Genomic DNA, 13,682 nt, shown 5'->3' with positions numbered 1-13,682 from the left:
AATGCTTTGTGTTACTTCCTCTTTCTGCATTCAAGCCTAGAACACACACTACGATTTTCTGAAATCGTAAGCAAGCGCACTGCGACTCTACCTGCCACATTGGATTTTTCCACTGTCATTGGACTTTATTTCCTTTTGTGGAATCGTTGGAGACGGGGCTGAAATACCATCCGAGTTTTGAGATCGTGCCATTGAACTGCGCGTCAGCGTCAGTCCATGGCAACAATTTCCACAGTCTGCATAAAAACTCCTGTCCTTGCCACAGCTCAATAAGTTCACCATCTTCTAATTCTGTCTACTGTGTTTTTGTTTTTTTATTGCCTTGATGCTCCTGCCTTGTTGCCGTTGTGTCTTTCTTCTTCAACAGCACCCAGATTTTTTATTTTTTATTCTTTTGTTGTTAAAATTCTGTAAAGAATAGCTTCGTGGAAACACCTCCCAAAAGCATTATGTTGTTGAATGGTCATTTTTCATTAACTGTTAGCAGTCCTCCTCAAAAGGTCCACTCCTGAAACCTGACACTCAGTGTGAGCTTGACAGGTGTTGTCTGACTTGCCAGAAATTCAAGTGGAGCTACTGACTGCTCACAATATCCAACACGCTACAGTGTTGACATCACCAGTAGACTCGTAATGCCTGTGTTCATTGCTACCTGAGAAGCGAGTTTAAAATTGTACTGTGTGTTCAAGGCTTTGGTTATGTTTTGTTTTGCTGAGAGGGTTGCCTTCATTAGCAAAAACTGCAGTTACTCTTTCTTATACTCAAAAGTGCACACGTAATCAAACACATACATGTGCACGCATACACACACACGCACACACACACAGGTACAGATTTTACTTCCAAAACCATTTCATGTATATCATTATTAGGAGCCCTTTCAAACTTTCTGAGATCTGACTTCTGCCTATTTGGGAACAGACTTTCCCAAACCCAATTCAAATACATGCGCAGTGCTTGCTTTCCAATCCAGTTTGCCTTTCAAATTGTACTCATTGTTTTTATGGAGGGAAATTGTCTGAAGTCACCTAGTTAGTGTCCCTGAAAGGTGCAGCTCAGATTATTGTGTGGACAAACTTGCTGTCCTGCCACGGCTCTCCCCAGCTGTGAAAAACTCAGTTTTCTTTGTAATTTTTGCTTGTACAGAAATTCTACCCCTCTGTAAGTAACTTGTAAAGTGAATGTGACACTGAGGCTGTAGCAGTTTCAAATAAAGTTTTGAGGTCCTGGTGCATATTGAGGAAGGGACTGTCCCTTTCCCTGTCTGTGAGGGGAAAGTCCTCACATACAGCTGCAGTTCTTGTGAGAGGAGTGTAATTTTCAAACCCCCCAGGAGTGGCTGAGTCTGCACTGTCACTTAGAGACAGCCAATGATCCTCTGGGCCACAAACATGAACAGCACTGACACTGATTTCAGATTTATGAAGCCACTATACAGTGGTCAGCTGATTACTCTCACCATGGCCCAGCCCTCTAGAGGCCACTGTGTGTAGTACAGCTCATCTTTTCGTGGGCGCTACTGAGCACATATCCCTCTCTTGTTTCTCTTCTAGTCCACCCCCCTGCACCTGGCGGCTGGGTACAACCGGGTCCGAATTGTTCAGCTCCTGTTACAGCACGGAGCAGATGTACATGCCAAGGACAAAGGGTAGGTCAGGGTAGGGCACCTCTCCATATGGTGCTCATGGTTATATGGGTGTATCTGTAAGTGTGGGATATATGGGGTAAATAATGAAAAGATTACTGTTCGCATAAAAAGTATATGCATCATGTTGAAATTCATTGTAGATGCTGTGGAAATCAGTGTGTTTAATTTTAAAATGAACCTCCAGGGAAAGTATTTGGTTTAGAGCCACCAGGTTGCTCAGCCAGGATCAAAGAGGTTGATTGAGAAGTGTTTGGCACGTGTAACAGAGCTCTTGCATGGGGGTTAACCATGTTGCCCTCACTGTGAATGCTAGGATCATGCCATGAAAGGAGGTAAATTCAGATTATATTTTCTTTGTAATGTAAACAAATTTAGAATTCAGGCCAGATTATTTCCTACCCTGATGTTTGTTACTTTGATATTATATAATTAAATAGAACATTATTTTAGTTTGTTGTATGCTCTAATGGCTTAGAACATATAACAGTTGTACAGCACAACTAACTGAATTTCTCATAAAAATAATTTGACTGCAAAAGTAGCAGGTGAATAATATTGGAAATGATTAGTAATTACTATCATGGAGAGGGAAATATTTTCATGTCTCTCCTGAGTGCAGTCCCAGGGAGGTGTCACTGAGATACCCAGATAACGATAAGGAAGAGCTCCCACTGCCTGCCTCATCAGCCCAGCATCGCCTAATTAATATGGCTCGCTGCTGTGTCCCAACAGGGCGTCACATAACTAACCTCTCAGCGAGTAAATTAGCGAGGCGTTAGAAAGCTGTGGGTGCTTTAGTTGAGTACCAGAGGCTGGGAATGCTTCTCTCTTTAGGCGAGGTGCAAGGCTTCTCATCAGTTTAGGCGCTTTGCATTAATCAGAACACCAAACAGGTACTGTGTGAATCCCTGCTGGGATTCTGTCTTGGTGCCCTTGTGTGTGGCATTGTCACCACAGACAGGATCTAGATGGAACCGAAAGGGCGTAACGGTCCACGCTCTTAATAATGTAATTATATGGCATTCACAAAGTGTGTCGTTCCCCCCACCCCCAAATGTCCTAATTCTCGCCCTCTCTTTCCCAGCGGCCTCGTCCCCCTGCACAACGCCTGCTCGTACGGCCACTACGAGGTCACCGAGCTGCTGCTCAAGGTAAGGGTAAACAGAGGGGCAGTCTCACCAGTGCCACCTGTTGTCAACTGTAGAAGCTGCGTCACTGGCTTTTGTGAGTGATGACCTCAGAATCATCATGCGCTTAGCACCCAGGCTACAAAATAATTTCACTGTGATGAAGTTCTTGATCACGCTGTGTATTTTTGCCATCTGTTCTTCGGCCTTGCTAATTAGGAATATGCGGGCGGGCGGGGGGGGGGGGGGGGGGGGGGGTTGTGAGTTGAAGATGTAAGGTTGAAGCTCTGAATAGCCAATTCAGCACTATGTATGTGTGTGTGTTTGTATTATAGGTATATACACATACTTATACCTATGCATTGTACCCTTCATATGTATTCATGCTGCTGATTCATTAAATGGGAACAAAAGCATGATATGACAGGCAGAATTTACTTATTGCAAACTTTTTTCCTTTTTTTTTTTTTGCTCAGCAAAGGATACGCTCAAAACGTATATATCTCATTAAATGCAACTCAGTCTGGGAGTTAAAATCACGGTTGGCATTCTTAAGTGCAGCGGTCATTCATAAACGCATACACATCAATGTACAAGAAAAATCATCACAGGTGTTGGGGAGAAATGTTGACTGAGGATGAACCCACCATGTTAAAAAAACCAAGCCCCTTTCTGCCAGCCAGCCAGAGACCCCCCCCCCCCCCCGGTTTCCCTTCCAAAGCTCACATGCTTGTTATTGACAGGATTAAATGCATTGGTCAGTGCCAATCCCACAGCCCCCTGTCCATCCGGCTCCAGATGAAACGCCTCTCCGCCACTCTGAATATTAATGTGCGGCCCGCCGCTGCCCTGTGCAGTCCTGATGCTGCCGCTCGCGTCTCCAGATGTCTCTCGCAATTTCATGGCTTGCCCGCTAGCTGCTCTGTCAGATAGCCAATTAATCAAGTGCTAAATGAGCAATTAAAAAGTTCCCGAAAGCATTTGTGTCACCTGTGTCAAACAAACAATGCAGGAGAAACAGAATGTACTGGAGGCATGTAAAGTAAAAGTTGTGCATTGCTCCATGTACGGTATCTTAGGGGTTTTTGAAATTCACTTTCTTTTCCATTTTTATGGAATACTTTTCAAAGCAGTATTAAGGCACGGGTCACTTAGTTTTAGACACAAGTCAGTCTGACAGCTTTAATTATGTTTGAGCAATGCTTTACTAAATTCAGTGCAAGAGCAGTGTTATATAACATCATTGTTATGCACATTGTACAACAATAACTGTTTTTCTACTGCACTTCATACTGTATAATAGCAATAACCTTACTCTTGTTTATTCTTGTTTCATAATTCATTATATACTATGTATGTAATCATAGCACAAGGATGATAACTTCTCCATCTCACTACTCTCATTTATTTATTATATGACAACTACAGAAGTACTGCACAATGCATAATTGCTCAAACATCTTTCTATTTGTTGTATTTTATACATCTCTTTATTTTATTCAATTTATTCTTTTGATGTGTGCTGGACGGTAAAGTTGTGACACTCAAATTTCCTTCGGGATTAATAAAGTATTTCTTATTCTTATTCTTATTATTCTTATTGAAATATTTGCACTCTGGTCCTCCGAAACGGACGTTACAGTACTATAACTGTTATTTAGTGTTAAATTATTGTAGTTCGGTTAGGTTTTATTTATTCTGTGAATTTGTTATGTAAATTTAAGTGTTTTGTATTTATTTATATTTATATATTTAAGTATACTTTAAATTTAACAGTTAATATATTGTTCAATTTCAAGTTCAAATTCGCCTTAGCAATAAAAAAGCCATTCTTTAATGTCATCGACTGTTGTTTTGTGCTTTTTTTTTTAACACTTTTGCACGTAACTTATTTTATGCTATGTAGCGCGCATGTTATGTTACATGGTTCGTTATGTTTTCATTAGCGTTATTAAGCTTCTCTCATAGTTTTCACCACTGCATTTGCAGTTTATATTTTTATGTTAAATCGCTGTTTCCTCAAAGCTAGAATTAGCTAGAATTTTTCCAATCTAGTTTTCTAATCACATACGTGCTAAACAGCGAATCACACCGGTGTGACCGTACGCGCAAATGGGTTAAGTATCGGTTCAGGCATCAGTACTGTTTTAAAAGTATTGCTTTAGCACCGGTATTGGAAAAACCCAAACAACCCTAATCTTCCCTCCTCAGCCAGGTGAACTCCTGCTCCCACTGAACCCGGTAGGCTACTCCCTCTTGACCTCCTTGCTGCCACTTGCTTGCCCCGTAACATTAGCTGCCGCTGGCTGATAAACGTTATCAATATTACTTGCTTGTCCTTCATCCTCCACTGCATCAATCCCTGTTTTTTCACCTCCTTTGTCAACGGCATCACAATTATTGGGCTTTTTAAAGAAACTTTGGACATTCAGCTGCCGTGACATTTTGCAATGGTATATAGCAATATAGCCTACCAATGCGATGGCTGAAGCCAGCTAGACAACAAGGTCATGCGCATGAGATCAAAGACAAGACTAGACAATAGCTAATTAATATGCATACTTGCCACCAACTGGACAGGGGTGTGAATTACTTAAAGTTACGGTAGATCACCCTCATGTTCTAATCTGGTAAAATGATGGACGGCCTTCAGATTTTTCCGTCATTGTTAAAAAATTCAGTCAATGACGGAAAATATTCAGTTAATGCGACCTCTGGAGTGAGAGCGGTGTTTTGGTTAGGCTGGAGTGAGAGCGGTGTTTTGGTTAGGCTGGAGTGAGAGCGGTGTTTTGGTTAGGCTGGAGTGAGAGCGGTGTTTCGGTTAGGCTGGAGTGAGAGCGGTGTTTTGGTTAGGCTGGAGTGAGAGCAGTGTGCTGATAGTACCAGAATGAGCACGTCATCTTTGTCTCCTGTGGGGCCTGCAGCACGGGGCTTGTGTCAACGCCATGGACCTGTGGCAGTTCACCCCGCTGCACGAGGCCGCCTCAAAGAACCGCGTGGAGGTGTGTTCCCTGCTGTTGAGCCACGGCGCTGACCCCACCCTTGCCAACTGCCACGGCAAGAGCGCTGTTGACATGGCGCCCACACCCGAGCTGAAGGAAAGGCTGACCTGTGAGTACGCCCACATTACACCACATTACATTATTGTCATTTAGCAAACACTCTTATCCTGAGCCACTAGCATAGCAGTTTTATCCATTTATACAGCTTGATATTTACTATGGAAATTGTGGGTTAAGTACTATGGGGATAATAGCAGGGGAATCAAACCAGCAACCTTTTGGTTACGAGCTCTGCTCCTTACCACTATGCTACTCTGCCACAAGTGCACACACACACACGCAGGCACACATGGACACATGTATAGGCGGAGCCACAAACAACCACATGTACATACAAGAACCAACTATCTGTGTAAATAGGTATACAGAGACACAGACTCGCACAATGGACACAGATGCAAATCTGAGCATGCAAATAGAGACCTCAGACACAGCCAGCTGCATGCTAAGGTGGGCATCCGAATATTCATCGGTTTGCATTGACGAACAGCCTCACTCATGCAAATGACAGCACAAACGCAACTTTTCCCCCTAAAGCAGTGTGGAGTGCTTCAGGTTTCACTTCACTCCCTTCGGTTCACTTTGTGGAAGCACTAAATGCTGTCATAAGCCGTTACGTTGTACCACATTGCTTCCAACATACCCTTTCTCATGCATTATTAATCAGAGTTGCTCTTTGGAGGCACGTGAAGTTTTGATGCCGTGAACAAATGGTTTCAGGGGAGTCTGTGTTTATCTCTGTGGAATGCTGAATGGGTGAGGACTGACTGAGTGCAGAATTAGCATTGATGTCGTTTGCTGGTTTGGGAAGTGTGTTGTCTTGTCATGAGGCATAATGTCAATGTAACTGTCAATTGTGTTTTAAATTGGTTAATGGCAGCATAAGAATGTTTAATTACCTCTTCTTTCATTTGTAATGCTGTGGTGTTGTAGTTGATCATTCACTGATTGGCTGATGAATGGTTGGGAAGGATTAGACTGAGTTTAAGAGCCAGTCTTTTGTAGTGGAATAATGTGCTTGATTTGCAGTGTGCACCAAGACAGATGTTTCATTGGTATAATCAGTCAAATTTTGGAACAACTTGAAGTCTTTTACAGATATAGAGCATACTAAAAGATGAGCATCATTAAAGGGCCTTGTGATCGGGAGCTTGGATGAAGATTAGGTCTTGTGTTGAATCTAAAGAAGATTCAAGCGTCAACACACCTTGATATGTCTCACTTAGAGTGCCGCCCTCCCACCAGCAGATACGTCAGTGAGGGCTGTATTAGGATTTTCCTAGTATGCTTTCCTATCCTGACCCTGCTTTCTCCCCTTTTTTACCCACAGATGAGTTCAAAGGTCACTCCCTGCTCCAAGCAGCACGGGAGGCAGATATGGCAAAGGTGAAGAAGACCCTGGCCCTGGAGATTATCAACTTCAAGCACCCTCAGACCCATGAGACAGCACTGGTGAGACCCGTAAACCTATAGAGACAAAGGCTTGCTTCAGGCGGGACTGGGAATTCTGCAGGTTCTCACAGTGAACGCTCTGTTGCAGCACTGCTCTGTGGCCTCACTGCACCCCAAACGGAAGCAGGTCACCGAGCTCCTGCTGCGTAAGGGCGCCAACGTCAATGAGAAAAACAAAGAGTGAGTAACCCCCCACATCACCCTGCCACCCCCACTCCCTCCCCCGAGGCATTGGGTTGACATCATTCTGCCCCTAACCCCCATCCCCTCCCCCGAGGCATTGGGGCGACACCATTCTGCCCCTAACCCCCATCCCCTCCCCCGAGGCATTGGGGCGGCACCATTCTGCCCCTCACCCCCATCCCCTCCCCCGAGGCATTGGGTCAACACCATTCCGCCCCTCACCCCCGTCCCCTCCCCTGAGGCATTGGGTTGACACCATTCTGCCCCAAACCCCCATCCCCTCCCCTCTCTGTGTTTTCTTAGCTTCATGACTGCCCTGCACGTCGCGGCTGAGAGGGCCCACAACGACGTCATGGAGGTGCTGCAGAAACACGGGGCCAAGGTGGGTGCCAGAGCAGACACCGTCACCATGACCGTAATGGCCAAACAAGCAGCCCGGTGCCCGAGTCTCTGTGTGGTTGTCCCTTTTTCCAGTGCCGTCCATTCATTCATATTACTCTGTGTCAATACTGACCCACTATAGAGGACAAAAAATGATATAAGCATAAATAAATAAATGCAGAAATAAATACATAAATAAAAATAATTTAAAAAATAAATACATTTTGGTAATGAAAACATTTATTACATTTATTTATTTATTCATTTATGCATTTCTACATTTCTGCATTTATTTATTTCTGTATTTCTACATTTCCACATTTATTTATTTCTGTATTTCTGTGTCCGTATGTTAATTGAGTGGGTGGTCCTATACCTCAGTCTAAAGCCAGATTGGTTATAGCGGTGCAGTTGGATCTACTGCTACTGCCTTGACCTGACTGGGGTTATGCACGTGACGTCACAGTACGCGGAGTCACTGCGGGTTCCACCCACTGAGTGGCAGAAAGACTTGCAGAAAGGGTCTGTTGTAGTGTTGATGAGTTGTAGTGTTACCGTTCAGCTTGAATGCAGCGAAAACACAAAAACACATCTAAAATGGGAAAGAGCTGTTGTGTGATTGACTGTACAAATAGATTCAACAAGAAATCGGAGCTATCTTTTTACGGACTGCCTAAAGCTAAAGAAAAGAGAAGCAAATGGATCGCTGCAATTTGCAGAAACAACTGGAATGCAGGCACCGAAATGTGTAGCTTACAGTTTTCCAAATAAAAGTTGTAATCAAATAAAAATATTTCTTCAAACCACATACAACCAGAATATCCATTGGTGTTCTCATCACTTTAATTTCGCCAACAAATCCCGCCTTGAAGTAGGCTAGCCTACGACCAAGCGTCAAGGCTTTTGCGGACATTCTAAAAAGCTTAGGCCTACGTGAAAAAGCTTAACGTGGCTTAATGTTCCAAAACAGCGATCAATGATCACCAAATTTCTCTCGGACATGTCTCGTCATAGGCCTAAACACTTCCACCTGTCAAAAAATCAAAACCGAAATCCTATGAGTATGGACGTTATTTTACATTAACCGTTTTCCTCTCCATTGACGCCCATTATAAGGAAAAGGCTTAACCTGGCTTAATGTTCCAAAGTAGCGTCCAATGATCACCAAATTTGTCTGACGTCTCACGTCATAAACACCATCTCCTATCAAAAAAGCAAAACTAAAATCCAAGGAATATGGTAGTTAGGCCGATGTTACGTTCAGCGCTGTCCTCTCAGTTTTGCTTTTGTGTTAGTTGATCGCTGTTTGGAAAATTAAGCTACGTAGCATTTTCCTTATAATGGGCGTCAATTGAGGTGTAGCGAAGGGTCAGAGCAGTCGCCCCACCCGGCCTCGGACCCCCGTCTACGGGGTACCAAACATGCGACTTTGACCACAACACCAAAGAGCCCAGCCCATTGGTAAGGCAGTCAGACCACATACTCAACTGTAGTGACGGCACTCCATCACAGGAGAGTTTTGCTTTTTTGTGCAATTTTTGCTTTTTTGCAATTGTGAACGTTTTCTTGCTAGCCTAATATGAACAACTAGCTAGCTAGCTACCTAGCTAACGAACATAAACAACTGCGTTTCTCTTGAATTGCGCTAAATTACATTGCATTCGTGAGCAAGTGTTGCGATTCAGTTTAGCTAGCTAGCTAGTCAGGTAGCTAGGTAGTGGTTGGGCATTGTATTAAAATTACAGCTAAAAAGCTGTGACTACAGTGCACATATATATGAATATATACACCAGGCATCTTCACTTTCGGACACCCTTCTCCATGCATCTTTTTTATTTATATCTCTGTTCGTATCAAAAGACAAATTGTAGAGTATGGGGAAACCCGGCACTGCCACGACAAGCTTCTCCTCCATGTTTGACTGGAACCAAAATGTTGGATCATTTGTTTCAGCAACGTGTGTCACGCTGCCTTCGCCGTGACGCATCGCTCCGTATTTGCATAAACCAGACCTCGAGTCTAGTCTATTTTAGCCCCGCCTAGTTGGCTTTGTCTCTCTCCTGTGTGATCCTTGGGACCGTAGGGTTAGCCACGGTGTACACTGAGAGGTCGTATCATAGTAAATAAAAAAATGATGTTACAGGTTTTCCTCTATGCATTCACAGGTTGTTAAACGTTAAAAGTTAAACGAGAGAGCGACATCTAATGGGGGGGACTAATAATCCGACAATTAGGCTATGTCAGAGCCCGTCTTTGGTTATGTTTAACCATTTCGGAAATGAACCTAGAAAACCAGAAAAAATGCATATTAGCCTAAAAGATCGATCCATAAATTTTACAGATCGATATCGAAATAGAGGAATTTCCAAAAACGATTAATTGAAAAAACAATATTTTTTACCACTATGTTACACTGACTCCTTCAGTGAGCCCTGTGTATTGGAAATTGATTGACCAAGTAGTCTTTCAGTGTTTGCCTTTGAACAAAACATGTTGAACTGCAGACCCGGGACCCTATTATTTTGCCTCCCGGGTCATTTGTTACCCGTAATAGTGTTGTTCCCAAGGCAGGGTGGGGGAACACGTGGGTGAACACGTGGTTATTCTAATGGCTCGGCCCAAATGGTGCTGCTGGGATCTCCTCAACAGCCTGATGAAAGGGTTGTAGAAATCAGCGCTTTGTGGAGATAATTATGGATGCTTCATGTTAAAAGCAGAAGCACACATCGCCCATTTCCTCCACCCTTTTCCCTCCTGCTATGCTCTCAACTCAGAGAAACAGAGGGCAGAGGCCAGGGAAAATGGGAGAGCAAGCAGCTTCCATCAGGGGAACAGAGAGAGTGACAGAGATGTGGGTAGAGTTGGGATGTGGGCGTCTGAGAGGGGTTATGGGGAGAGGGGTAGAGTTTGGATGTGGGCGTCTGAGAGGGGTTATGGGGAGAGGGGTAGAGTTTGAATGTAGGCATCTGACCCCTTGCCCCTGTCCTTGCTGTGCTATGGCAGGTGAACGCCCTGGACACACTGGGCCAGACAGCGCTGCACCGCGCCGCCCTGGCGGGACACCTTCAGACCTGCAAGCTGCTGCTGAGCTACGGGGCCGACCCTGCCATCGTGTCCCTGCAGGGCTTCACCGCTGCACAGATGGGCAACGAGGCCGTGCAGCAGATCCTCAATGGTACAGTGCAGCGCATGCGAGGCGTGTGTGTGTGTGTGTGCGTGCGCGTGTGTGTGTGTCTGTGTAAGTGTTGTGCTCCTCTTCAAAGAGCATCCCCTTACAGTTCTTTGATCACAGGTCTGTACTGTGGAAGCCTTTCTCTCAGCTCTGTAGTTGTCCACTATAAAGCAGTATCAGATGTAATTGGGCAGCACAGTGTTTAAAAGGCTGATGGGTTTGAATCCGAGAGCTTGGTTAGACATATAGAGCTTGGTAAGCATTTATACTTTGTCATATTCCTAATAAGAGCCAACACTCTATAAGTGCTTTGTGCTACCAATTAGACACATTCCTTGAGGTTCATTTTAGACCACGTTTGACTCTTCCAGCGAGGAAATGCAATGCCAATCTCCTTTCTTATCATTCACATTAAATGGCAACTACACAGTAAACCTTGGTGTGCATTGAAAAGGCTTGAAACATTGGGAAAATCAGAAAGATTGTAAATAGATACAGTGGCATTTTTGTCATTGTAATTCTTTCATCCCTTCCAGAAAACATTCCAGTGCACAACTCAGATGTGGATTACCGGCTTCTGGAAGCAGCCAAGGCCGGAGACCTGGACACCGTGAAGGTGGGTTGCACTTCACCTTCAGCTATCATTTTAGTGGAACAAAACTGTAAAATGTAGCTATGTTTTGATATCTTAAACACATAACATGAAAGGATTCTCCTTGTTTTTATTTTGTGTGTGCTCGTTTGTGGTCTTAAATCAGTTTTTGAGTTGGGGTACATTCACTGTGCTTCAGCTTTGTCTTCCTGTGACAGTGGGCTTTTGGACCGGCTCTCGTTTGTATATTGATGCCTGATTGCTTTTATGTAGGTCAAAAAGCCATATGCACTCAAGGCATGTTTTTTTGTTATGTTATGTTATGTTATGCTAAAAGGATAAAGAATGTTATGCTAAAAGTATACTACAGAACCTCAGAAAACAGCTTCAGTAGAGTTGAATACATGTTAAAACCTGTTGTGTATTAAGTGACATCCCCAGCAGAAGAATTGTGAACTTCCTGTGTTCCTGTGTAAACTGAGGCCATTTGTGTGAATCAGTGAGTCTGGAGAAAAATGAGTGAATGGCTGAACCAGTCCTCCAACCTCACGCACAGATACAAATATTAAAGACAAAAGGGAGATTGATGTAAAAATTCAGAAAGACATGGAAGCTGAATGTAACTGCGGTGACTCCATAAACTGGGACAGTTTTGTGTGGTACCTGTCCTGGGAGGGGTACAGTCCGGCCCCCTGCTCATGCTCCTCTTTCCATTTCCCGCAGCAACTGTGCTCCCCTCAGAATGTGAACTGCCGAGACCTAGAGGGCCGTCACTCCACCCCGCTGCACTTCGCTGCCGGCTACAACCGTGTTTCCGTGGTGGAGTACCTGCTCCATCACGGGGCCGACGTCCACGCCAAAGACAAAGGGTGTGTTCCGGTTCCCCATCCAACCCCCCTCCCCTCTCCTCCCCATAACCCTGTTCCACTGCGAACCTTTACTTCCCAGATTCAAGTTCCCATAGCATAGCCCAGTGCAAACATGAAGGCGCTCTTAAAGGTGCGCTCCTAACGTTTTCCCGTCCTGCAGTGGCCTGGTCCCTCTGCACAATGCCTGCTCCTATGGTCACTACGAGGTGGCGGAGCTGCTGGTCAGGCATGGGGCGTCGGTCAATGTGGCGGACCTGTGGAAGTTCACCCCGCTGCACGAGGCGGCCGCCAAAGGCAAATACGAGATCTGCAAACTGCTGCTGAAGGTACGACATTTAAGTGAGGACCCCTTTAAATCACCCAGCTCAGGTTTAAAAGTTTAAACTTTTTAGGCACACAAGAAATACTGACATAGGCACATATGCCCTTCAGCATGAAGTGGTTCTGTCAGCCCATGTCAAGTAAAGTTATCTCCTCCTTTATAGTGGCATTTTTATGCATCTGTATCCCACTGTGTTGGAAGGTGCAAGAGTCCTCTCACCCCCGGTGCTTGTCTGTACTTGTCCCCCATTGGTGGAATGAACTTCCCATGGGGGTCAGGACAGCAGAATTACAGGCCATCTTCCGACACAGACTGAAGACCCACCCACCTTAGACTGCATCTCAGCTCCACATCAGTCCTCACCCCCTGACACATACGTTTACTGCTGTTTACTTTACATGTCATATTGCAATGTCAAGGATTCTGTGGTCTAGTGACTGTGATGTATGGTACTGTGGCTTCCTTTATTTTTCGAGGCTGTCTAGTTTCAGGTTAGCACAAGTTAACTTGTGGTAGGGCTTGAATAGTATTATGCTTACACTCACTGGTGTGGGAGTGTTGTTAGCCTGATCTGACACTGTTGCTCATAAAACTTGAATGGATACACGCCCCCCCCTCCAGCATGGAGCTGACCCCACCAAGAAAAACCGGGATGGGAACACGCCCCTGGACATGGTGAAGGAAGGGGACACAGACATCCAGGACCTCTTGAGGGGTGACGCTGCCCTGCTGGATGCGGCCAAGAAGGGCTGCCTGGCGCGCGTGCAGAAGCTGTGCAGCCCCGAAAACATCAACTGCAGGGATACGCAGGGCCGCAACTCTACCCCCCTGCACCTGGCAGGTACACAGCCGCCTCCTCTTTTACCCTCTGTGG

At 44.8% G+C, this 13,682-nt stretch overlaps 1 protein-coding gene across 1 annotated transcript in view; it reads left to right on the top strand.

The window, feature by feature from the left end:
* Positions 1-13,682, top strand: part of tnksb (tankyrase, TRF1-interacting ankyrin-related ADP-ribose polymerase b) — a 109,926-nt gene that overhangs the window by 71,608 nt on the left and 24,636 nt on the right. The window contains 11 exon segments of the mRNA XM_036527538.1: positions 1,554-1,648; positions 2,733-2,799; positions 5,700-5,886; positions 7,168-7,289; positions 7,378-7,469; positions 7,776-7,854; positions 10,857-11,028; positions 11,562-11,641; positions 12,341-12,486; positions 12,647-12,812; positions 13,430-13,649. Of these exon segments, the coding sequence (XP_036383431.1) occupies positions 1,554-1,648; positions 2,733-2,799; positions 5,700-5,886; positions 7,168-7,289; positions 7,378-7,469; positions 7,776-7,854; positions 10,857-11,028; positions 11,562-11,641; positions 12,341-12,486; positions 12,647-12,812; positions 13,430-13,649 (1,426 nt within the window).

Source organism: Megalops cyprinoides, chromosome 4, assembly GCF_013368585.1.
Source record: "Megalops cyprinoides isolate fMegCyp1 chromosome 4, fMegCyp1.pri, whole genome shotgun sequence".
In the NCBI taxonomy this organism is placed as follows: domain Eukaryota; kingdom Metazoa; phylum Chordata; class Actinopteri; order Elopiformes; family Megalopidae; genus Megalops; species Megalops cyprinoides.
This window is presented reverse-complemented; position numbering and strand designations above follow the sequence as displayed.